Below are 26110 nucleotides of genomic sequence, written 5' to 3' on the forward strand. Positions count from 1 at the left end.
ATCAAATTGCATCATTTAATATCGGTTGGATTTTTTCCACTAGTCATGGCCCCAGCTACTGCAGTGCTAAAATAGCATATGGCTATGAAAAATTCAAAAGATTTTATGTAATGGGTTTTATAAAATTAGTTTTATAAATATTATTCATCCTGGTTTCATATCAGGATACCTGCTTGACTTTGAAGCAGGGTAGATGTTCCAGTCTGGAAACATTAACAGTGTTCCTTAAAATTGGATTCCAGTCACGTGCATAATGAGGCAAACCAGGAGCCTCATTTGCAGTTGGAGTGAAGGCCAGGCCAGCAGAAAGGTTCACAGTGTAGGCATTCTCTCCTGTCCTAGCCTGAGTGTCTCAAAATCTACAATCATGAAGAATTATTTTGGCTTTTGCCTTAACTTTTTTTATTTTCTTGACAGAAACATTGACTTAAAATCTTAGATATGGGTATTTCAAAGATTGTTTCAGCATCTTGAAACAAATGTAGTTGTATCTATGCACTTGTTATCACTTTATACTTACATATTTTACACATGTTCTTTTTGTGTATTTTTGTATATACATATAAAAACATTTCAAAATTGCATTTCATAGGAGGAAAATGAGAAGAAGAGTCACCACAAGGACCACTCAGATAATGAATCCACATCTTCTGATAAGTAAGTGTGGTTTAACCCTGTTAATTCTGGAGTTGGTTTTCTGTGCTATTTTACATCATTTCCATTTTCACATTCACCTGTTTATATTTTATACATTTGTAGCTCTGGGAGGAGGAGAAGAGGACCTTTTAAAACAATCAAGTTTGGGACCAACATTGACCTGTCAGATGACAAGAAGTAAGTTGATTACAGTTTCTCCAGCTGACAGTGGTATCCTGCAGTGTGATACTCCTGGAAATCCAGTGTATTCTTCTCAGGCATCAGTCAGTCTGTTAATAAAAACAGTTCCAATTGCACAGCCCATTTCCACAATGAAATGGATCTTGAATCTGCTCTGAGTCCTTCTCACACTAAAATATCTCTTCAGACTTTTCTTTCCAGGAATTTTGTTTTGACACAAATGAATTTAAACATCCATCAGAAACTGTTTTTTTCTAGTCCTCCTTTCTAATCCATTCCCTTTGTTTCCATATGAGGCTTTAAATTGTTTACTTACAACTTCTAATTACTTCTGACAATACCAGTTTTTAGTCTTTGCATAGAAATTGTAAGTTTAAACTATTTTTCTTTTTTGTTTGTCTGAATTTTTATAGTTCAGGGGTTTTTTTCCCTTTTCATTCATGCTGTCATCTTTTCTGTTTCCAGTTTTTCATAACTTGCTTCTTTATCCATAAACAAGATCAAAATATGTAGTAAAGACCAGACCAGCTCTTGCCTGTGGATAAGCCACGACACCTCTCCCAGAGCCTAAAAAAAATAAGGAATAAATTGAGTATTCTTTATATATCCTTCTGTGAGTAGATGAAGGTAGCTTAGAGAAACCTCAGAAAATACTAGAAATACTTCAGAAACTTGGGTTTTTTGTCCAGTAATAATTATTTCTTTAGTTCAGTCTCCAGTTAATATATATTCCCATGAAAGATCCAGTGAGTCTGTGCTGTCAGTCCTGCCAGCTGCAGTAGAAAATTCTGCTTAAATCATTACAGCAGAAAAGTTTGGGGAATAAGGGCTGCTTAAGATGAGGGGGACTTTTGTGGTATGGTCACTGAAAGGTTGGTGTGTGTAGCTACATATGTGATTAGAGGTTGTTATAAAACTTCAGATGTCAATGCTGTGTTTTTCTGAAGGAAGTTCCATCTGTAGATTCAAAATAGTAGCTAATAAACTATCACTTAATAAACCATAAGCAGAGGGACTTTACATTAACCCAAGCATAACTAGCCTTGAAGCTCATAGGGAGTTGGAGTTTGATACTTTAACTAGTTCTTGTGTTGATCCCAGTAGATGCCACATCTTCTGATCTGTGGTCTCAGCTCTCTTTCCCCTCTACTGGCTTTACAGATTTGTTGTTGTATTTGGAAATGCTTTAAAATGGAAAGTGTAACACAGGGATACCTATGCTAACAATTTTTCGAAAATGTTTATGTTTCCCAAACTCTTTGAGGAGTTTTAGGGATTCACAGTTTGTCGATTTTTGCTATTTTGCTGCAGGTGGAAATTGCAACTCCATGAACTGACAAAACTTCCTGCTTTTGTACGTGTGGTATCAGCAGGAAATCTTCTAAGCCATGTTGGTCATACCATCCTGGGCATGAACACAGTGCAGCTGTACATGAAGGTTCCAGGAAGCAGGACACCAGGTGAGTAGAATCTCTGCATGAAAAATCAGGTTCTACTGCTGAGGTACTGATCTAACTGCCCTGCAGATATTCTGTATCTTACAGTGTGCCTAAACATAATAAAATTGGACATACTGAGTGTTCCTTTTATTACTTGTTCAACTGAACTCTGTGTGTACAAAGCACTAAGTGCTTTACAGTGGAAATTTCTGGATTTCTGCAGTGCTGGGTAGTTGCCACACTGGCCTCTTGAATGCAGTGTTGGATTCTTTAAGGAGAAAAATAGGATAGGTTTATATACTTGGACAGTATTTGTATTCTGCATACCTTGAAAGTATTTATAGGCTTCCCGAGTAGGTCATGTGCAATCATAGAAATTAGTTTATTTTTACTTTTTTATATTCTTTTTTGTCTGAGAACAGGACTCAAAGCCCCCATGATGACCAGTGCTGTGTTAGGACACTGGACTGAGACTTGAGAAATCAGGACAAAATTTCAGGATTTCTTTTTTCTAAAGTGCAACTTCAGAAAATTCCATTAGGGATTATGGCTCGTTTTTCCACCTGTCAAAAGAAGATAAAATACTGGCATTTCTACATTGATTCTGAAAGCTCTTTTAGAAAGATTTCTTAGTACTTCTGTATTCAGTGCCTGAAGTCATAAAGTTCTGCACCTGACTGGGACTGTCAAGAGATATCATGAAACACAAAATCTGAGCTTTTGAAGCATTTATTTCTACAGGAAGGGAACTGCTGGAATATTGGTCTGCTTCACAAGACTGATAGTTCCAACTTTTCATTTTCCACAAACTAACAATGCAGAATTCTCTTGTCACTGGTAGTTTAACTGTGTGAAGCACCTAATGGTGTATGAGGTTTTTTAGTAACTGTATCTTTGCATTTTCTTGGCATGATTTTGATAGAACAACCTTACATAAAATACGTTTATTTTTCTCTCTCAGGTCATCAAGAAAATAACAACTTCTGTTCAGTAAATATAAATATTGGTCCAGGTGACTGTGAATGGTTTGTTGTCCCTGAAAGCTATTGGGGTGTCATGAATGACTTCTGTGAAAAGTAAGCTGGACATGCTGTTTTTCTTATTTTTATCAAATTCTCTGTGCCTTTTTGAGACCTGAGTGGGGAAATTGCCAAGGGTGTTGCATGGGGATGTTATTTTATGGGGTTTCCATGTAGTCAGAAAAGTCTTTTATAAGTCAAAGTGCAAAATCTAGAGTTTATACAAAATATGATATTTGTACAATGTACAGAAACCTGGATTGCCAATGGTAGCTTTGCTCTCAGACATTAGTATTAGGTCCATTGTTTGTTTTTTTCAAAGTAGGAACGAACAAAATAGAAGAAGTGAGAGATTGGTAGTAGCAAATGCTCATCTAGATTTAAGATTCAAATTTATACCACAGAAAGGGGGCTCAGAAATTCAGTATAAACACAGGCTGCCAGCCACCATTATGTACTATATGGCATCATTCCAGTTTTCATAGTAGTAATGTTTCCACATCAGAAAATCCATCATAACCCTACTGTTTGTCCAGGCACTGTCCTGCATGTTAAAGCTGAACTCTGCTTTTGCTGTTGTAACTCACTGGAAAAAGTGAGATATCCTGAGCTCTGGGGAGCTGCTCAGCCAGCTCTGAGGTTCAGGTTTGTATCTGGTGCCTTGTGCAGGGTGGTTGTGTGAAAAACAAACAAAACAATACATGTTTGCTCATGCACACACCAACAACAAGGTGGGGGAAGCAGCAATTGTGTCCCCCTAATCACAGTCATACTCAAGCAGTAGCCTCTGAAGTTGGTTTTAGGGGAGAATCGTTTTTTCTTCTTGCCCAGTTCAAACTGGATTAATCTCTTGACTTCAGAACTTTTCCAGAGCTCTGCAAATACATCTCAGTGTCTCTGTATTTTCTGCCTGTCTACTGACAACTGTTCTTATTTCATCCACATTTCCAAAGATTGGCCATCTCAAAAATGTAATTCCACTGATGCAGTTGCAGTGTCTCTGACACAATATGCCTTTTACTCTCATTATTCTGTCCTTCTGAGGGTGACAGAGAAATTGAGACCTTGGTAACCTCACAGAAGGTCTACAGTGCCTGGAAAGAGTCATTGAACTGTCTTTGGAAACTGCATTGCAAAGAATCTCTGATGGTGCACAGTAAAATTACTGTATTTTGCATAACCATAGTGGAAAAGTCCATATGTAGGAAATCAATAGGGAGTCTTTCTCTGTGATTCTGAGGAGGGCCAGCATTCCTTGGATGAATATGGCACAGACCTGTGGATCACAGCTGTAATTTTGCCAAGAGGTTGCTTGTTGTGTGGACAAGCTTCACACTCATACACAGACAGTGTGAGCACATACTCAAAACCAAACACCCCTAGGATGGAAAATCAGGCACTGGGTAAAAAAAAGCAGCACTCTGCACCAGTGTCACACTAAATCTGACCAAGGGTTTCTCTGCCTCAGCATTAATGAAATCCTGGGAAACGTAAAGGAAAATAGATCATAACTAGAAGCCATAAACCAAGTTTATGGGGACAGTTAGATGGTTCAGTGTTCTAATGTATTGCAGGATGTGAAATGTAGAATTATGATCAGGAATTTTATACATGAAACTTGCCCTTTTAACTGGTATTCCTGGGTCACTGATTAGCTGCAGAAAGCATTTATGGTGATGATGAGTTTTTGCAGTTAATTTCATTGAAGTATCTGCCACTGATGGGTCTGTTGGTACGTGCTGAAGTCTGTTTTCCCTGTTGTTTCAGGAACAATATGAATTTCCTGATGGGATCTTGGTGGCCAAACTTGGAAGATCTGTATGAAGCCAATGTCCCAGTTTATAGATTCATTCAGAGACCAGGGGATTTGGTGTGGATAAATGCTGGCACTGTGCACTGGGTTCAGGCTATCGGCTGGTGCAACAACATCGCGTGGAACGTTGGCCCTCTGACAGGTGTGTTTGAGCAGAGCCCTGCTCAGCTACTTAATCAGGTGGCATTATACTGCATGTGCCCCACAAATGCCATTTCTTACTAATTTATCATGCTTTAGTAGATTAAAAAATAATTAATGTACTGCATTTTTAAAACATGATGTGTAGGACGGGGGGCACAGGCTCAAGCTCTGCCAGGGGAAATTTAAGTTGGATGTCAGGAAAAAATTCTTTCCAGAGAGAGTAATCAGGCATTGGAATGGCCTGCCCAGAGAGGGGGTGGATTCACCATCCCTGGAGGTTTTTCAGCTGAGACTGGCCGTGGCACTGAGTGCCATGATCTGGTAAAGGGACTGGAGTTGAACCAAGGGTTGGACTTGATGATCTCAGAGGTCTTTTCCAACCCAATCAATTCTATGATTCTGTGAAGCTTTAAATAATTCCATTGTGAGAGGAAGAAGAAGCAGCAAGAATGCAGTCTTGGCAGTTGTGCTTTGAATGGGCTTGTAAAAATATAATGTTTTTATTAATTGATCCACTGTCTTGTTAGGCAATATCTTAACTTTCTCTCCCAAAATTTTTCTACCCAGCAAACTCCACTATAGCTTGTATATGAGTTTAAGGACTGTTCCTCCTCTAAACTTTGGTGTAGTTACCTGATAATAGTTTGGTGAAAGCATCAGGAAATGCAAACAGTTGTAAAATTTTGTTCATAAAAGAACTTTAGCTTTTTTAGGCCTACTGCCCTGGTCGTCTTTCGTTTTGAAGCGTAGTCTTGAAAGGTTTTTAGATATGAGCATGGAAAGGAATTTCACTTAAAATGAGATTCTGTCAAGCATTTGAAGAGAATGTACTTCAGAAAAACTTCTGGGTTTTTAGGTAGTTTAAAGCGTGTCTTTCTATCATGCAATAATAGTATATTTCTAGGATTGTGTGATTGACTGACAGAGAGCTCATATGTTCAGTCACAGTGAATTTTGTAAAAAGTTTTTAAAAGAAGGGTGGGGTGAGTAGGCTGCTTAATGAAAAGTCTGACTCATTGCAACAAAATCTTTCAAGGAGAGATTCTATACCATAGCAGTGTAAAATTACGATAAAGAGTGAATAGAGGGAGGTGTAGATGTTTCAAGTCTAGATTATTTTTTTTTACATTTTGGAATATATGAAAATTTATTAATTAACCATTTTTAGCATACTGCACTTTTATTCACCTTAGGAACACTGGTCAGTAGCTTGTTTTCATAAGTGTTTGATGATACTGTGGGGTTTGTTCCTTAAATACACTTTTTGAAAGACATTTAATAGAATTAATGTGTGATTGGAAGGAGTGGGTCATTGCAAATGGCAGTTCAGCTATAAAAGGTGCAATTTGTTATTATAACCAAATTATCTTGGTTGATCATTGTTACTTAGCTTGACTAATTGCTTGTCTCCTGTTGTTTATGCACAGCCTGTCAGTACAAATTGGCAGTGGAACGGTACGAGTGGAACAAGCTGCAGAGCGTGAAGTCCATTGTGCCCATGGTCCATCTTTCATGGAATATGGCTCGAAATATCAAGGTCTCAGATCCAAAGCTTTTTGAAATGATAAAGTAAGTTTTATTTATTTGAATGTTTATTGTATCCTTTTCATACATAAAGCAGCAGTTGATTTGTGAATAATTCTGTGTAAGACTTTCCCATTCCTGAGAACCAAACCAAAACTATTTTAGATTCTGTTTTTCAAGCACACCATTTATAGATATCCTGCATTTTATTATGTTTTATGTGATGTTACTGTGGCACAGCTTTAGTAACTTTGTAGTTAAATGTGCCATAGACTGAATTCAGCAATTTACAGAAACATTTGCCTTAGATCATGGCAGCTGTTGATAGTGCATATGATCAGAAATACAAAAATTAGGTCATCAGCCCAAATATTAGAATATTGTTTCTTTTTTACAGCAAACTTAAACTTAGTTTTACATTTCTAGATCATGTAGTTAGTGCTCTCACACTGTCACTTGAAGATCCAATAAAAATCTTTTAAATAGAGGCAAGTAGGAATTTGAAAGCCTCCTTCCCTTTGCTCTTTCTTCTGAACAATGAATTGATTGATGTGTAAAATGATAACTGAGTTTAGTGACATTTCTCATACGCATATTCCAAAATGCAGGAATATTTCCAGGCTTTAAGCATATTTAGTGATTTTCTTTGAAGAGTGCAACTTCAAGCAATGTAAATCATATTTCAGCACCATTCCTAGGCTGAGGAATGAATGAACTTTTCAGCACATAACGTAGGTTTGTCCTAAGGGGAGTGGGGGGATGAATTCCAAAGCAAATTACTCATCATGAGAAGCCTCTGGTAGGAGCACTCTCTATTTTGCTGAAGTACCAAAGCACTTCTGAGCACTTAGTCTTACCAACATACTGGATTCACAAGCATTAAGTCCTTTTCGTTATTTGTCTTGAAATGGATCTTTAAAAAAAGTAGGTGAGTTAACTTGCAAAAAAAGGGCAAAGGAAGATAATTTCTATTTTTTCCCCCAGTAGGATTTATTGGTGAAACACCTTTTTAGAGCAGGAATTTAATTTAGGCTTGAACATCTGTTGCAGAATGGTGGAACTGGTGAAATGTTAAATTTGTAAGGACTCAGAATGTTGGAAGTTGAAGCCAGGGAGGATTGTAGTCGCTTCAAAGCTTGATTAATTGGGTAGCATTTATGTGTGAATTCTTGCTTAAAATCAAGTAACTGATATCTAGGGTAAAGAAAATATTTGCTGAAGGCCTGACAGTGCTGCCCCTTCAATTAAGCAATTAGCAATTAATTAGCAATTAGTGCCCATATTCTCAGCTGTCTTAAACAGGAGGATAAAAATTCAGTAGTTAGAAATGAGAAAGAGGAGGAAAAGAAGCAGAGTGTGGGAGGGAGGAAGCTAAAAAGTCCATTAAAAAAAACCAAATCCACAAGCTTACTTCACTTTTATCTTTATATGTATCTGTATCCTTCCAAGCCCAGCAGGCATCTATTGTAAAGCTCAAAGCAGTTCTGCAACATTGTTGGCAAAATATGATTTTGATATTTTTGCCACCTGTATTTTGCATTTGCACAGTTTTGGTGGGTTTTGCCACACTTTAGACTTCAAAGGAGAAACACATGGCTGTGCTCAGCATCCTTCTCTGAGAGAATCTCTTAAAATGTTGTGAAGAAAGAGGACAAAATGGTAGTTTCCTGTTTGTCTGACAGCACCTCAGCTCTTTCTAGCAAGAGACCTAAATTTTTAGGTGTGCATTACAAACAAACAGAGATGCTGAGGAGCAGATAGAAACTTTGGTCGAGCTTGCATTTGCTTTTTCCGGACCACTGAACCCCTTTCCACTTTGCTTGGACTGAGCCCTCCATCCAGGTGAGCTCTCGGCCACATCCCAAGTTCCATGCTGTGTGTGCAGAGGGCAAGGAGTGGTTTGTGGTCACTCCTGTGGTGATGGTGTAGCTGTTACTAGAAATGGGCATCACCACACTCTGGTGTCTGGTCTTGGCTTTGTAATCCTACTGGAAATGCAGAGACCTCCATGAATTCCCTTAAGATAGGAGAAAAGTTGGCTAATTTTCCTACAAACTGCTTGTCTGCAGGGAAACAGCACCAGCTGGCAAATCACTTTTGTCCACTGCTCCTGGACTTTCTTATGTACAAGATATATGTGTGTTATACATATGTGAATGTGTGTGCCTGTGCTTAAAAACAGTGAAAAATAGTGATTGTTGATGATCTTGGATTGCTGACTTCATTTGTCATCAGGAAATAAAAATCAGTGACAGCAACAGCTGTTGCCTTTTTGCCAAGCACAGGTCTGGCAAAAATTGCACATCACGTACAGTGTTTAGGTAGCTTTGACTCCTGTCTCTGGGGCTTCTTAGGTATCAGAATAGTACAAAAGAATAGCTCTTGGAGAGTGATAAAAAGTAGTTTGTAATTTGATTTGAAAGATAAATACAAATATATCTTAGTGGATTATGTGAGAGTAACCACCGCAGAGGCAATAAACTAAAATTGGAGCATACATATAAATATTGAGAAATAGATTAGCAATGGAAAGGAACAGAATAGCAAAGGGAAAAAGTCATAGAAGGAAACTTGGCTTTTGGAAGAAATCTGAAACCTCGCTGTATTTTTAGTTAATGTGCAATTCAGTGCTGTCTTGATAGATAAAAGGCAAAGAGCAAAACCTGAAACTTTCTCATGAGATGTTTTTGAAAGATTTGATTTTAACAGTAGAATCACGAGCAGGAACACAGCAGACAAAATGATTAAAAACTTGGCTGAGGGAGGACAACCCTCAAGGAAAGAAAAATGAACTGCAGACCTCTTAGATGGAAGCCAGAAGGACTTTTACAAATGCATCTGAGGAAGAGAAGAATTCTAGAGGTAGCGCGAACATAGTCATAAGGGCTTAAAAAATTAATTCCAAAGTAACCGAAATACTAAGTTCTTTTGCAAAAATAGTTTCAGAAACATAAAAGACCATGACATGGGAGAAATTATTTTGCACAAAATCATGAAGATAGACAAAATACATTTAAGTATCAGGGAAGATGTATTACTGAAAGGTACATGGAGGTTGGTTCTGTGTTGCCATTGGGATGGTGCCCACGCTTTAAAAAGCTTTACTGAATATTTAAATATTAAACAGGTATCTCATTGGCCTTCTAAAATTAATCAGGGTGATGTCCATTTTTAAATCTTCTGTTAAATATTTGAATTTGACTGGACATGATTTACTCTTATCTTCATACCATACCTGTAAAGAATTTGAGAGAGGTGGTTGCAGATTTTCTCTTAACTGAATTCTCACTGTACAAGAATAAAAGCAGGTCTACAGGACTAAAAGCTGACCCCATTTAACTTGCACATTGTGACTCTGCTGAGCACCTTCTTGGCTTTTCTTTAGGCTTCCCAAACTTCAGAACTTTCAAAGGGATAGTTTGTATGCTTTCTCCCACCCTCGATACCATAAAATAATTTAACATTTATATTTTCAGGTGCCATTACTAGGACCTGAATTTTATCCAAGGAAGGGGAATTCATCTTTTAGCTATTGTTTTTTGCTTTGGTTGCAAATTGGCAAACATTGCAGTGGTGTTATAAGTGCCTTACATTTTGGGCACTTCTTTTTTCACATCAGTAAAACCAGAAAACTCTTTCAAAATAACGCTCTGAAAATTCCTGGAAGTCAGGAGTGGAGTGCAATGGTGGCAAGTGTGCAGGTGTGCTTCCAGTTGCTCTTTGGCATCCCCAAAGACTTTCCCAGATAAGAGAAGAGAAGAATGGTAGCTTTTAAGTTTGTTTGACATAGGGCTGTATTATATAAAAATGTTTTTCCAAAGTTACTGAGCTTGTCAGGAGCAGGATAGCCCAATGCTAATATGATTTAATACATCATCTGTCACAGAATGGTTGGCCTTAATACCATAAGCCCCACTCACATCAAACTTCCTAAGTGTTGAAGGAGTTACAGCTTAATGAGCTGTATAATTTTCTTGAAATTTGGCAAATGGAAAATCAGATGTTTAACAGAGAAACACACTTCCCATTTTGTGGTACCCTTTTACAGTGAGGGTGTTAATGAAGCCATGGATTGGTTTCTACTGAAGATGAACAGTATGAGTGTAAAACAAGAGGAGGGTATCTCAAAAGTAAGCCCAAGATTCTATGAACTACTTGGAAACACATGAAAGAAACTTCTTTTGAAAAAACAGAGAATGAATATATTACATGTTTAAGGCTTTAAAATGGGAGGATGAAATTGAAAACATTTGATAGAACTCTTGAGCACTTTGTTTTCTGTCCAATGTTTGTTTTTCCCCTTAATATTTTTCTATCTTCGTTCTGCATCTAATGAGCATGTAACGTAACCACCCTGTGGAGGAGAAAATTAAAGGCTGCAAAGGCTGCAGCTCAAATAAATAGGATGGCTGAGAGCTAAAATTACTGTAAATAACAATGTAATTTAGAAATCTGGTGACCTATTTTGCCAGCTCTTTTTTTTAGAGAACATTTGCAGCTCATAAAATGCTAGAAAACAAGTTACATTTTCTTGTACAGAAGAGAACTGTAGAGAATTGTGTCAATAAAATTATTTTTCTTTTTCATTTTCTTTTTTTTTAGCTTTTACAGAAGTATGGCAGGGAATTGTGGATTTTCGTTTGACATTTAAGGTGTTCTTCATTCATAAGAGAAGTGTTAGAATTATTCTTTTATGTTGATTTTTTTCTGTGAAAGGACTTACTTTTTTTATACCAACACGTCTTTTCTTTTTTCTTTTTGCATGGAAGAAGATTCATGTTGATGGATTCTGTTTCCATTGTGTACAGAGTGATTCTGGGCAGAACTCGGGGGTTCAGATTTGGAATTATTGAAATTAGTAGTGCTTAGGAAGTAACAAGGTGTTTAGGATGTTAAAACAGTTCTTTGGATTAGGCTGTAGTCACACGAAATGTAAACAGTTGTGTTGAACTTGGCAGTTCAAACTGACTTTGTGCTGATAAATGTATGGCTGAAAATAAAAGGTATGTATTGCTTTTGAAAACACATTGTTTTATTGTGCTTAGAAGAGCATTCGAGTGTTTCAATCAGAAAAGAATGGTACAAAAAAGAAAGGTACAGCCTGTTTGCAGGGCAAAGGGCAGTACTGAAGTGGAACAAAACTTCACAGAGGTCCAGCAGCACATGCCCTGACTTCTCCCTAAGTCGTGAGTCCAAGGATTCTTCCCAGGCAGCTACTTCTGAAATCCCAGAGGCAGAACAAGCTCCATGTACAGGGAAAGAAATTGAAGCCTACCTGAGTCTTGCTATAAAGTTGAATGTGGAACTGAACACACAACTGGTTTTGTTTGCAGGTACTGCCTGTTAAGAACTCTCAAGCAGTGTCAGACCCTGCGGGAAGCTCTGATTGCTGCAGGGAAGGAGATTGTCTGGCATGGGCGAGCAAAGGACGAGCCAGCTCATTACTGTAGCATTTGTGAGGTCAGTGAAAGTGCCTGTTGGGCTTGGGCACTACTGCCACATTGATCTTAATTTTACCTTGTCTTTTGTTGTTGCTGTTGAAATTTTGCTATTAAGCTGCAGCATCTCCGTGCTGTGAGCACATACATGGGATGCAGAACTGTCCTGGAAGAGCTTATCCAGAAGTTTTTCTGGACACAGGCTGTGTTTTGCTGCAGTCTCTCCCACAGTACTTCCACAACATTGTTTTTCACTAGGTCGATTTTCAATTCTCAGTTACTATAAAATGTTGTTATCCCTTCCTGCATATGATTGACCCTGAGATTAGCTCAGTTGGTTAAAACTTGGTTGTAATAATGCCAAGGTCATGGGTTCAATCCCCTGTGTGGGCCCTTGACTTAAGAGTTGGACTCGATGATCCTTGTGGGTCCCTTCCAACTCAGAATAGTCTGTGAGTCTGTGATTTGATCTGCTGGGCTTCATTTTAAAGGTGTATCTGTCTTAATTTCAGAAGTGAACAACACCCCCAGAACAGAGAGAATTTAAGTACATTCTTTTTTCACTTTTTTTTTGCTGAAAGACCTTATTCTACTGTCTATTAATAGTTGCTTTAAAATATTGGGTAATAGTTTCCATGAAGCTTAAAAGAAAATAAAATTTTCGAACCCTCTGGAAATCAGTTTCTGGTTATCTTCTGACTGAGCCTTTTGAGCACATGACTCAGTACTAAGGAAATAAATCACGAACTTCTTTTGCAGACAAATTTTAAAAAGGAAAATTAGGTATAATTGTTATAAATCCCCACCTTACTGAGTAAGCCCTATTCAGCATATGAATCCTGCTTTGTCAATATTGACCCAAAGCTTTCCCACAGCACTGTTCATGCAGACACCCTAAGTGCAATATTATTGGTTTTACAATATTTCACCTCTCCACCTCAGCCTTGGGAGAATAGATTTTCCCTGAACAAATCTAATTTTTCTCTTTGCATACACAGGGTAAGGTTGTAAATCTTGAAGAAAATACAGTTTTCATGGTGTAGCTTTTTAAAAAATGAAATCGTAACGCTTGACTTTCTGTTTCCTGTCTAATAGGTGGAAGTCTTTGATCTGCTTTTTGTCACTAGTGAGAGCAACTCTCGAAAGACCTATGTTGTACATTGCCAAGACTGTGCACGAAAGATAAGCACGAACCTGGAAAACTTTGTGGTGCTAGAACAGTACAAAATGGAGGACTTGATGCAAGTCTATGATCAATTTACATTAGTAAGTCAAATTAATAAGTGGGTGCATAAATACATTATTTGTAAAGCGGTTGTAGACTGTCTGGGTACTCCACTGTACGAGTACCGTGGACTTTCTGACTCAAATGGAGGTATGGGTTGTGTGTGATATGTACAGAACAAAACACTGAAGAGTCAGAATTGTGTGAAATGCTTCAGTAACTTACTGCAGAACGTAACCACTGAGTTTTCAGGAAAAGTATCATGTTACAATTCATAAAGTTGTGGCTTTAAAAATCCAATAGAGATCACCTGAAGACCATAACTGGATCAGATGGAGATGGGAAGAATCAGGACAGTGAAGCTTGGAGAAACTAGCACCAGGTTCAAGAGCATCTCTAATACATTGGTTGTGGTATGAAGTCAGTATAGCAGCAGAGCATCCTATGCACTCAGACCCCTTCTCCCCCTTCCCCACCCATCCCTGCTCCCAAATCGGCTCTGTCCTTCTGCTTAGCAAGTGGATGCTCTCAAACAGTTCTGTCTTTTGGCTTGGGGCCTCCTTTGCATTTCAATTTAAAGCAAAAAGCCTCTTTGCCATTGTGGCTTTGTGCTATATATGGCAGCCTCCTGCTTTGAACTGTGTCAGCAAAACTGTCCTAACATTTCACCCAGGTTTCATTGTTTCAGGCAAAGATGGCTTTTTTGTAACCACGAGGAAAGCGGTGCTGGATGTATTTATAAGGCTTGCCTTTCTGTCTGAGGAGACAAACATTGGACCAAGTGTTATGAGAATCTCATGTTGAATTTAATACAACAGCCCAGAAAGGGCTGTGCCTTTTGGTTCATTTCCAGGTGCTGCAGAAAATGTGTGTTTAGTTATTCATGTATTTGCCAGCATGCCAAGTTGTGACCTTTTGAGTTAAGGCCTCAAAGCTCAGCAATAGAGGCTGGTGAGAGTGTGGGACCATGTCCTCTGAATTTAATTCTGTTCATTAGTCCTGCACAGCCTGAGGTGGTTGAACTTCAATTCATACTTCTAGGAGGTCACTGTCATTGTAGTTTGTGAAATAACTGCAATTTCAAAGTGATGATCTGTTAAAGAAACACATATAAATAAACACCTGTTCTCAGATACTTCATGCAGTTGAGTGGAAATGGGGAAGAGTGTTTGTGTATGGAGAAGAGAGGGGGAGGGAGGAGTATTTTGTTGTCTGTGTGTATAACACTATACAGGTACAGCAGTGATACTGTTTCTAGAACAAGGGTTCTCAACCTGTGAGTAGCTCCTTTCCCACCAAAGCTTGAGGCTGTGGCCTCAAAGGGGACATTAGTGATTGTTCTCATGTGACATTGGTGTGCACATTCATTTCTTTTAAAGGAGCTGCAGTCTTGATAGGAAAGAGTCATGGCCTAAAAGTCACACCTCTCAGATGTAGGAGGAGAGTTAAGGTTTGTTGCAAGTCCTGGGATGAAGATACTCCCAGAGGGCAAAGGTGCAATAGGCCAGAGAGACACTCTGGGGTAAAGTGCTGGTAAAGCAAACATGGGGATCAGCCAGAGTTAGTGTTTCATAGGTGGGTACTGTGGTGTGTCCTTAAAGACTATGAGGAGCTTCTTGAAGGGATTCCACTGATGAGCAGGAAGAGAGAAGAAAAAGCCATCAAAGACCCAGTATTTTGATGGAATGCCACAAAGTGCAGTCCTGGGGAGTAGTCAGGTATCTTCTAGAGCTTGTCTCCTGAAAACAGGCAGGAAGAAGACATGTGGCTTCACTCTTGAGGCACTTTGTCCCCATGTCATAGAATCTGAAACCCTTTCCACAGATCCCCTAACTACAGGCGTGTAGGTTATTGGCCAGGTGGAGGACAGGAAAAAATGGAAGTCCACAGGGCATGTGGAGAGCCGCAAATGGACCATCCCCCCCACTGTAAACAGGTTGAGAATCCCTGTTTTATAATATATGAAGTTATATCTGTATGGGGCCCACGTGGAGCTCTTTGCTGCCACAATGGGACTCATTTTGGCAGCTCATATCTTGTTAACTCAGATACCCCACGGGATACTCCAGTCTGCAGTATAGGCAAAATCCTAATCCAAAATATTCGTAAAATACACATTGTATTTGAGTAAGTTGGAAAAAAATGCCAGTAGCCTCTTGAAAGAGTCCTGAAGTGTAAAAAGAGCAGTGTATGTAACTTTAAATTCTCATGGTTACAGTTCGTGCAGGTCTTGGTTAAACATGGAGTTTTGCACCCTTGTAGAAAAGGTAATTTAATGTTTTCTCTTTCAGGCTCCTCCATTGCCATCCTCCTCATCTTGACATTTTTTCATGGACATTAAATGAAAACTTTTCTGATATTCAGGAAGTGACCCAGTTCTGCACCACTGATTTTTGTAGCTATCCCGTAAGGCTGCTGGCTGAAAGCTGTGTCTATGCAACCTTCCAAGTGCGGAGTGTCAACCAACTGGACAGGAGAGAGCACTGCCTCCTACTCCAGAACTCAAAACAAATAAAGCTCATCCAGCTGTACTTCAAAAAAATAATTCCATGTTTTGTATATATCTGACAAAACTGGCAACATTATACAGACTACTGACTTGAAGACCACCTCTTTTGTATTTCTCTGTTTCTGGGCTGATGAGTTGGTTTCATCCATTTTTCCCCCTTCAGAATTTCCCTTGGAAAAAGTACTAGCTTAGCTGGTCATTTCTTTGTAAGGTAGTTAGAAATTTTAAGTCTTTCTTTGGGCAACTTTTTTTTTTTTTAATGTGAAGAGTTAGGTGATAAAAATTTTTTACTGCTTTTATGTTTTTCTGTCTTGTTTTGAAACCATGACGGTTACACTTTTGGTTCCTAAATAAAATTTAAAACAATTAACAGCCAAGTCACAAAGATAAATGGGTTGCACATAGACTAAGGAATAAACTTCAGATTTGTGATTTTTGTTTCTAATCTTGATGTAAATTTACACTATTTATAAATACATATTTATTGCTTGAAAATATTTGTGAATGGAATGCTGTTATTTTTTCCAGATTACCTGCCATTGAAATTTTAAGGAGTTCTGTAATTTCAAACACTACTCCTATTACATTTTCTATATGTAAATAAAACTGCTTAGCATTGTACAGAAACTTTTATTAAAATTGTTTAATGTTTAAAGTTTTTCTATTGTTTGAGTTTTAAAAAGATTTTATGTACAGTGCCCAGTTTTTGTTCTTTTTTGAATCTGATTATATATATTTTATATATACTCTTGTGCTTGTGTATATATATAATATATATAGAAACTCGAATATAAATATGTGTATAAAGATTTAGAGACTAAATTTTTCTCGTTTTAAGTTTTACATCTATGGTAGATTTGAGGTGTCTACTGTAAAGTATTGCTTACAAAAGTATGATTATTTTTAAAGAAATATATGGTATGTATCCTCAAGACATAGAATGACCTTCAGACTGGTTTATTGTTAAATTGCACTTTTTGCAATAACAGACCAATAAATAGTTGCTGCCAAAATGTAGTAGTAGAAAATAAGTAACAGCTAAATTTTAAAGCTCTTCAAGAAAATACCGGCGTTGACAGGAAGTTTGGCACTAGTTTTAGAGGAGGAATGAAGAAGGTGAATTGGTGGGGATGTTCTCTAGATTTCAACCAAATTGCAACTTATATATTACAATATGTTCTATTAACGATTTTAAAAGTTAAGACTGAATCATCTTGGTGTCATTGTTGACCCCAAAAAAAGGACGTTGTTTTGTGGTATTCTATTGTATTTTCACATATTTTGTAATACGAATTCACTGGTAAATTTTTGAAGCACTAGGTTTATTTAGGACAAGTTTATAATATATCATTGTAACTGTTTGCAGTTTTAATGATGGTATTTATTTTAAGTTGCTCCTTTCTCATTAGCTTCTTGGAAATGCATTAAATCTAAATTTCAAAATTGATAGCTTTCTTATCGATCAGAGTTGACTGATGCAGAAGGTTCTGCATCGAACAATTTCTCATAATTTCTCATTAGTGGGGTCTGTTAGTGATTGCATTGTTAAATTTTTTGTAATCAATGTGAAGTGTTCAAGGCACAGAGCATGCGAGTAGTTTCTTTTGAACAAAAAGAATCGCCTCTTATGTTGTAGCTTCAAACGAAGGGTGTTTCAAGAAGAATCAGCACAGCTCAACTAATGCTGTTACAACAGTTGAACCATAGTTCTTACTGACTTTCTTGCTACTTTTACAGCAGTTGGACAAAAGGGTGTAGAGATTAAAGAAAAGCGTTAACAATGCTCTTGCCAGAGAAATTATCAACTAGCAGTTAGGAAGCCAGTATTTGCAGTTCTGTAAAAATGTAAGTCTCAGCTCTTGATAACAAACTCTACAAATCATATTTTTTTTTACTTATGTATTTCATGCAGTCATAAATATTGTAATCTTGACAAACCATGCTGCAACTGAAAAGCTACTCCTTTACAGTAGTCTTAAACCCAAATAAAAGCAAGATACACTTACCTCAACTAATGGTAAACAAAAAGTTCTCATTTCTCAGTGCTGTAAAAGAACATTGCTAATTAGGGAAAGAGCTCCTGTGCACTAATCAAAAGGGCTTTGTACCTTTCCTCCCCTTTGGAAAAGAGGATTTGGCATTACCAAGGAAGAAAATCCATATTTTGCCAATGGACAAGTAGACCAAACCAGCAGAGCATTGGCATTATTACTCGTTCTGTCGGAAGGTGTCACGAATCTGAATTGCTGCAGGGCTTTAATATTTTGCAGTTTTCATACTTCTTAATCACACTATGCTCCCAAGCCGTGGACAGTCCGGATCTATAAGCTGCTATGATTTAGAATGCTTTTGTTTCGTTTTATTAAAAAAGCACGAGTTCATATTTTATCAGTTGTACTTATTAAGAAGCGCTTCTGCTTCCTCAGTTACAAAGCTCATGATGCAAGTGAAACATTGTGATCTCTGGGCAATTCCAAGCCTTAGGAGTTGGTCAGGGTGGGGGGAGGTCAGTCCAAGGCTGAATGGAGGGAATGGCCTTTTTTCCAAGGAATCTCAGTCCTGGGGCCCTTGAGCTCCACTGCTGAGCTGAACTGCAAGTGATTCTGATTGCTTGTGGCTACAGATCATAGGAGCAGGCAAATTAAAGATCAAAATGTTAAAGGATGAAAATGCCCAAAGTTGTGGCATTTGTTGCAAGAATTTTCAAAGGTTACAGGCTTGTACAAAAAGGATATTATTAGGGGATGGATCAAACCAGACAGAAATGGGCGTTTTAAAAAAAGATATTAAAAAGTTGAATTAAAGATAAGAGGGAATTAGAAATAAATAGGAACATTTGCTACAGAACTGTGGATCTGAGAACTGTCCTGGAGGAGCTTGACAACAAAGTGGAAAAGGAATAATCATGTGCCTCTGAGATTAATTAAGTTCTTCCATAAATATATTCAACAGAGCATTTGACTTTTAAGCTTTCCTTCAGGTACATTACTTGGGAGCTTCTTTGCTTTTTTTGAGAGGTCCTGGCAGTGGTTACAGTTTAGAAGCAGTAGTGTTGGTATCTGTATAAGAAGTATTCAGATAAAAGTCACTAGAAAGTGAAATCTACTTAGAGAAAATTCTCAAAGCTTTCTGAATTTATGTGTCAGACAACTTGTTGATCCTAAAGACAAAGTATATGAATTTGCTCCTCTCTAGTTGGAAGAAGGACTTTCACAGTAATATTAAAATGATGATGCTTTGCTTAAATGAGCACAGCTTGGCTCAGTTTGAATCAGTCATGGGCAAGACTCAGGCAACCCATAGCTGGTGATAACCTGGTCACAAATACATTATTGATTAGGTGAAGGAAGTTGCAAGGATTCAACTGAAGTAGGGAAGAGGTTGCCCATCCTTGGTTGCTGCCATGATCCTGGGAAGAGACTCAAGTAAAACATGTTACTTGGTGCAGGGGTTTAGGAGGAGAGTGTTTAAGCTTGACCTTCCCTAGATCAGAACCTGGATCCATAGTCCAGGGCCACAGTGGGGCCAGGAGATAAGGTTGTAGGAAAGCTTCATGTCCATAAGAAGGACATGGAACTGTTGGAGTAGGTCCAGAGGCAGCCACAAAGTTGGTAAGAGGACTGGAGCAACTTGCCTTTGAAGACAGCCTGAGAAAGTTGGGACTGTTCAGCCTGAAGGAGAGAAGGTTGTGTGGAGACCTCACAGCCCTTTCCAGTATCTGAAGGGGTCTGCGAGGCAGCTGGAGAGGGACTGTTCATCAGGAACTGTAGTGACAGGCCAAGGAGTAATGGATAAGAATTGAAGAGGGGATATTTAGATTAGATATTAGAAATTCTTCACTGTGAGGGTGGTGAGACACTGGAACAGGTTGGCCAGGGAGGTTGTGGCTGCCCCATCCCTGAAAGTGTTCAAGGCCAGGTTGGATGGGTCTTGGAGCAACCTGGTTTAGTGGGAGATGTCCCTGCCCATGGGACCTGCCAGATCTTAGGGCAGCCTCATTCCAGGAAAACTGGCATTCCTCCAAGAAGAGGGGACTGCAGGACATTTGGGGTAGGTGGAACATGACATTTCCTTATTGGTGCCAGAAACGCCATGCAAAGCTGAAGGAACATCCAGAGGAGGAGAAGGAGAAGGAGAGCAGCCTCTGGGCAGAGCCCCTGTGGTGACAGTTTCTGTGGGGTGGGGACAGCATTCCTGGGGGCTGGACTGGGAGGATGGACAGTCCCTGAGCCCCACAGGAGCTGTCACCCTGTCACCACAGCTGGGAAGAACTGGAGTGCCACTGCTGTGCCTGGGGATGGTGCTGGGCTCTCCCACTGCTTCCACCAGCAGTGCTGGGGATGAGGGAGCAGGGCTGGGTTGTGAAGGGGAGCACCCATTAAAAGATTCAAAAGATACGTATGAGGTGAGGTGCATGTTTCCTTATTCAGTGCAGAAAGCCGTAAAAACATACTGAAGGTTTGGAATACAGGAAGAGACACCTCGCAGTGGCAGAAGCAGGGAGTGCTCAGCTTCAATCCCCACCTCTGGGGCAGCAGTGTCAGGGTTTGCAGAGCTCACTCACCCCGTGCTGCCCTGGGCCTTGTTCGAGCATTAAAATGCAAAACAGCAATTCCTGCTGTCCCTGCCTGGGGAACAGTGGGACAGTGGATATATGCAGCCGTTGGAATGCACATGTGGAGCTGGGATGGAAGTGGATTTATCTTTAGAGCCCACTGCCCTCGCTCCTGTCCTGTCAGAGCTCCTGATGGGTGAAGGTTCCTCTCTTGCAGAGGTCACCATGCCCCAGTTTCTAGCAGGATGGAGCACCACTCAAATGACATGACCTTTCCTGACAGAAGGCATTTTCAGGTCTGATTTAAATATCTGCTGCTGCCCATGATACAGGGAGTGACAAATGGTTTGGGATTAAAGCTGGGGAAAAGGGAAATGAAGCCAGAATCGTTGTAGGAGAGATGAATTTAAAAGTAGCAAAACCCAGGCAATGAATGGGCTAGGCAATGAATGGACTAATGGTTAAACAAATGAGCTAAAGCACTAACTCTTTAGTTCACAAAGCTGGGAGATTCTTGAAAGAGACACCTGAAGCCGAAGTGTAAAACTCAGCCAGTGCCAGAGTCCATAGGAGCACTGACATGTTGTATGAGAGAGCTGGCTGTGAAATACGTGCAAAAACTTTAAATCATTGGAAGGGTCAGGAAGGGTCAAAGAAGACTGAGAGAAGAGGTAGTGTACGATGTGTCCAGTGACACATGGCTGGGCTGTCATTTATTCAGCCTTCCAGCACAGAGAAAGAGGAACAGGAATAAAGAATATTTTCATCCCTTTCCTCTTCTGCATTTTCCAGCACCAAAACAGTGAGAAACTGCATAGTCCTTTGAGGAAACTGTTTTTTCTCATGGCAGTGGTCAGTCATCTGTAGCTGTCAGTGCCATGTGCTGAGTGCAACGTGCAGTTCATGTCGTGGGTGCTGCTGGAGCATTAATCTGTTCAGTTTTAAGATATATAAAATTTAGGGGTTTGAGGTGTTTTTTTCTCCCCAGAACATCATTGCCAGTGGGCTGTGCCACAGGCTGGATGACCTTTACAGCAGTAACTGGAGGGACTTTTCCAGCTCTTGGAGAAGGATGAGAGGTGGACAATGGATACAAACTGGGTTTGGTCACCAGCCTGCAAGCAAGTTTCAGGTGGGTGCAAAAATTACCTGTTTAAGAACCAAAGTGGACCTTAGGAGTGAACATTGGCTACTGGAGGATAAGTGACCCACCAGGAATAGCCTCATTTATGTGGGAAAGAAAATCCAAGGACAATAACTAGCAGCCAGTCACACTTGCCATAGGGTTGGAGCTTTTTGTTGGGGTGGTAATGTGGAGGTTTTTTTGAGGGTAATGGCACTGGACAGGGTGTGCAGTGCAATGCAATAAGAGCATCTGCTGTGGTTCAGTTCCAGTACTCAAAGGCCTCCTCAAAGGGCAAATACCTTCATAGCTGAAGATCTGGAAATGTATTCCAGGGGCTCAGGAACTGCAAGCAGGCTCAGGCCAGACTGACAGCTCTGTTTATGTGCAGGACGTTGTCTTACTTGAGGTGCCAGTGTTATCTGTGCTGTCCTGGATTAAATGCTAATGATTTAGGGACATATTCATTGCCAACAGGGTGGCTCTGCCAGCTCCTGTGTTGGGTATCAGGAGGAAGGAGGAGCAGGGAGGAGCTGGCTCTGCTCGGTAGGGGAGAGCAAATTACACCAACCCTGCCACGGCACAGCAGCTGCTCATGTCCCCTGGAGTGTATGAACACAATAGCACAAAAAGTTCTCCCTGAGTCCTGTTGGAGGAGAGTCCAGGACAGGGTTGTGTGCTCACCCACATATCCTGGGAATAGATCTACCTGGGCAGACAGAGGAGCTGGGAATGTGTTGGAGGGGATTTAAGGCTGCTGGTCCTTAGTACTCTGCCCAGCCTTTTGCCTTAATGTTTCCCAGTCTGTGCAACCCTGAAAGGCTTGTGGGAGCACCCAGGAAGGTGTGATTTTAGGTGGCCAAGTGGTCATAATTGTGCTCAGGGAGGCAGCAGTGTCTGGGCAGTTCAGGGATGCTGATATGCAGTATCAGATAAGGGCAAGGATACCAGATACCTGGCTGGGAGATTTAAAAATAAAAACTTGGTTTCAGTGATGGTTTGGCTGAGTATAATGTTACTGTGAAATAGCAGTGTGGGCTCAGCCCAGTGGTGCCCCACAAGATGCTGTCCCAAGCACTTGTGTGGCATGATGCTGAGGTGTTTTGCAGCAGAATTGGAGAAGAAGACCTCATTACCACATGGATTAGGTTTCCTTCATCATTAACCATCTCTGCACCCAGATACAACAACAGATTTTGCTATTACTGAACTTGGGTGAGGGAGGTTGCTGTGTCTGTGTGCACTGAACTGTGTGTTGTAACCATGTCATTATAAGCAGCCTCACATTTAAATCCTACATCAGCATCTTCATTCTCAGGAAGACTTTCTTCCCTGAAGGGGTTGTTGGAATGGGCTGCCCAGGGAGGGGTGGAGTCACCATCCCTGGAATTGTTCAAGACTGGACATAGCATTTAGTGCTATGGTTTAGTTGACAAGGTGGTGATCAGTCACAAGTTGGACTCAATTTTGGAGGTCTTTTCCAACCTAAATCATTTGATGATTGTATGATCTCTCAGCTTTCACCTGTGTGCTCCAGTCAGAAGTTCTACAGGGTTATAGATAGAGTAGAAAATATTCCCCTTGTAAAAGAAAAATTAGAAGATGGGGTGGCAGGGGGACAGTCACTGTTTTTAAGAGAAGTGTTTTAAAGGTGCAAGTGTACAATGTTTTAAAGGTAGCAAATGATGAAGAAAAGGAGCAAATCTGGCAGGGTAAAAGTGTGAGCAGACAAAAAATTGTTTAACTGAGAGCTCAGTGATCCACCCTCAGTTTTGGTTAACAGAGAAACAATACATGTGTTGGTAGTTGATGATACCTTTGAAAAGCCACTTCAGCAGCTACAAAGTGAAATGCAGGAGTGGAATGAGTTTTCCAGCACTGAACAAAATGAGTTGGCAATTACCATAAGTGCAACTTCAGTTTCTAATTTTCAAAATCAGTGCAAAATGCTGTTTACAGAGCTCGATGGAGCCTTTAGCAATTATGGCTGTGTTGTGAAGAATACCATGGCTAATGCTCTCCATGGCTTATTTACACATCCATGAGATGGGAGAACATAAGACAGCGTATGACTGAAGTGCTGCTGTGTTTGAATAAGTCCTTGATTGCCCTGTATGTGCCAGGAGTTGGCTTTTTCAGCCCTGCCTGGAGTTTCTTCATCCTCTGGTCCCTCTGGCGCCTGCTGGGTAAGAGCCTGAGGACCTGCCAGCACATCCTGTAGCTTCCCTCCCTCCTGGTCGTAGCCATGGGATGTTTGGGGTGTGATGCTGGACAGTCCTAAGCTGTGCATTAATGTGGAAACTGCACTATAAAAATCCATTTGGCCTTCAGCTTGGAAATGTTCCCAGTCCCTGAGCTCGCGGGAAGGTCGGTCCCCTCCCCACCACCCGCCTCTCTCCCTCTGAAATTCACCCTGGGGGTGCTGGGGGCAGCAGGGGCAGGCATAGCAGAGGTGCAGGCTGCTTAGGGACGGTGCTGGGGCAGCTCAGCACCTTCTCCCCTTGCTGCTCACCAGGTTGGTGGGTGCTGCCAGGCAAACAAGGAACGTGGTGTTTCCCCTCACAACCTTCCAAGTTCTGCTGAGAAAGGGCCTTGGGAAAGAATGAGGAGGTTTGTGCTGGCAGGTTTTTGTACCTGGAAAGAGGATAGAGGGGTGGAGTGTCTTGCTTCAGTGTTTCCTTTCCTCTCTGCCAGTGATTCCCCACATTTGGCATTTCTGCTTTAGAGCAAACCCCCGGGGAGCTCCTGGCTGCAGGGATGGATGCAGGGCAGCAGTGGATATAGAGTTAAGAAAGTGGGGTTTTCTGCAGCTGAGGAGAAGGGACGTGCATTTCTTCTCATCTTCCAGAAGCTGGGTGTTGGGTCTGCTTTCAAAAACTTGAAAACACAGAAAAAAAATCTCACTTAGGGAGGAAGAGCTGCTCATTGCTCTGTCTTTTTTTTCTTGCACTTCCTTCCTCTTCAAATTACTTTGGCAAGCTATCTTGCTTGAGATCTGCCAGAGAAGAAACACTCTTTCTCTCTATTCTGGCAAATCTCTTCCCTTCTCTAATGTCTTGTATGCTTTATGTGCTCATTTTGGTGCTTTTCAGTGCTTGTGCTCATCTCTCCTTCTCAAAATACCTTCACTTTTTCTGAACATTTATGTCTCTGCTGTCCCTACCAAACATCCTTAGTGTAGCCTTTCTATGTATTGACACACTCCTTGTGTCTCACCCACACTCATCACCTTATCTGGATGCATCTAATGCTCAAAGGGGAGGAAGATTTTGGCTTTGAAGAGCAGGTTGGCAACAGGAGAAACATCCAGACCAGAGGATATCATAAAGCAATTAGCTCAACACTGTACATGGATCTGTGCCTGTCACTGATAATGGCAAATCCACTGAGATACAAGAAAAACAATCTTTATACAGGAGGCTTTTATTTGTCTTGTTGCAAGGTGATTCATTTGTTTGGGCTGTCTGAGAAAGCATTAAATAACTTAAAAAGTTTTAAAAACTGTGAAGGCGAAATGTCCCTCCAACGCTTCTCCACCTTAGTCCTCATTACTGAAATGTTGGTTTAAATGTTGGTTTAACTTGATTTACTTTGTGGATCTTTGTTTTTTTCACATTTGCCTCTTGCCATGCTAAAATGCCTTGACTGGAGTCGTTGCTTCCCTGCCACAGGGACCATATCTTTCCCCAATTAATAAGAAACAGATTAGGAAAAGCTGCATTTACATTTTTCTCAGTGAAACCTCCCTCACAATTTCTGTTTTCCTTAATGTATTTATGTACCTGTTTGGATGGCAGGATCCCCCAAGCAGAATTCATCTCCTGTGACCTGGGGCAGCATAGGCAGAAGCACAGCATGTCGTGCCATAGGGTCCTCTGCCATGTTCTCTTAATTAAGCTGGAATTGGAGGACCTGGTGGTGGTTTGGGATCATAAAGACCTTTCCCTAAATCTTCTCTTTGCAATCCACTTTTATCTTCCCTGCTGTGTAACAGGAGGAAGTTTTTCCCCTGGTGCCTCTCCAGCTGTGGTGACTTCCAGGAAATAGTTTCTCTCCCCTCTCCCAGCAGCCAAACCACCATTGGGTGCTCACCAGAGCCCTCTTTCATCTCAGTTCAGAAAACACAACAGTCTCCATTCTGGAAGGAGTAATTGACCCTCAGGAAGGAGTCTGGGGTTTTTTCAGTCCTTTGAGAGAAATGTCTCAACTTCAGTAAATAAAAGGGAGTGAGGATGATTAGAAGGAAAAACAGCCTTGCAGGCACAGACAAAGCTGTTTTGGGTAAGATATCAAGAGAGCTTCATCATGGTAGTTAATCTATTAAAAAACTCAAGCACATGAGGAGATGTGAGGAGGGACATGTTTTACCAGTTTTGACCTGGAAGGAAAGCAAATTCTCTGAGCCCAAGGTTTCCAGACTCTAAAAAGCAAACAAAGGTCAGACCAACTCTTTTGGACAATTTGTCTCTATGAAAAGAGTAACT

At 40.3% G+C, this 26110-nt stretch overlaps 1 protein-coding gene across 16 annotated transcripts in view; it reads left to right on the top strand.

The window, feature by feature from the left end:
• KDM6A (lysine demethylase 6A) overlaps positions 1-18329 on the top strand; it is a 158390-nt gene extending 140061 nt beyond the window's left edge. For 8 of the 16 annotated variants that reach the window (XM_071565818.1, XM_071565869.1, XM_071565859.1 and 5 more), the window contains 8 exons: positions 593-657; positions 760-834; positions 2149-2297; positions 3238-3352; positions 5063-5250; positions 6680-6821; positions 12110-12236; positions 13310-18329. In XM_071565818.1, coding sequence (XP_071421919.1) covers positions 593-657; positions 760-834; positions 2149-2297; positions 3238-3352; positions 5063-5250; positions 6680-6821; positions 12110-12236; positions 13310-13606 — 1158 coding nt within the window. In that variant the 3' untranslated portion in view covers positions 13607-18329. The remainder of the gene's footprint in view (positions 1-592; positions 658-759; positions 835-2148; positions 2298-3237; positions 3353-5062; positions 5251-6679; positions 6822-12109; positions 12237-13309) is intronic. The other 8 variants (XM_071565850.1, XM_071565933.1, XM_071565877.1 and 5 more) reach the window with 3 other exon arrangements.
• Positions 18330-26110: the final 7781 nt, after the last annotated feature.

Source organism: Pithys albifrons, chromosome 1, assembly GCF_047495875.1.
Source record: "Pithys albifrons albifrons isolate INPA30051 chromosome 1, PitAlb_v1, whole genome shotgun sequence".
NCBI lineage: Eukaryota > Metazoa > Chordata > Aves > Passeriformes > Thamnophilidae > Pithys > Pithys albifrons.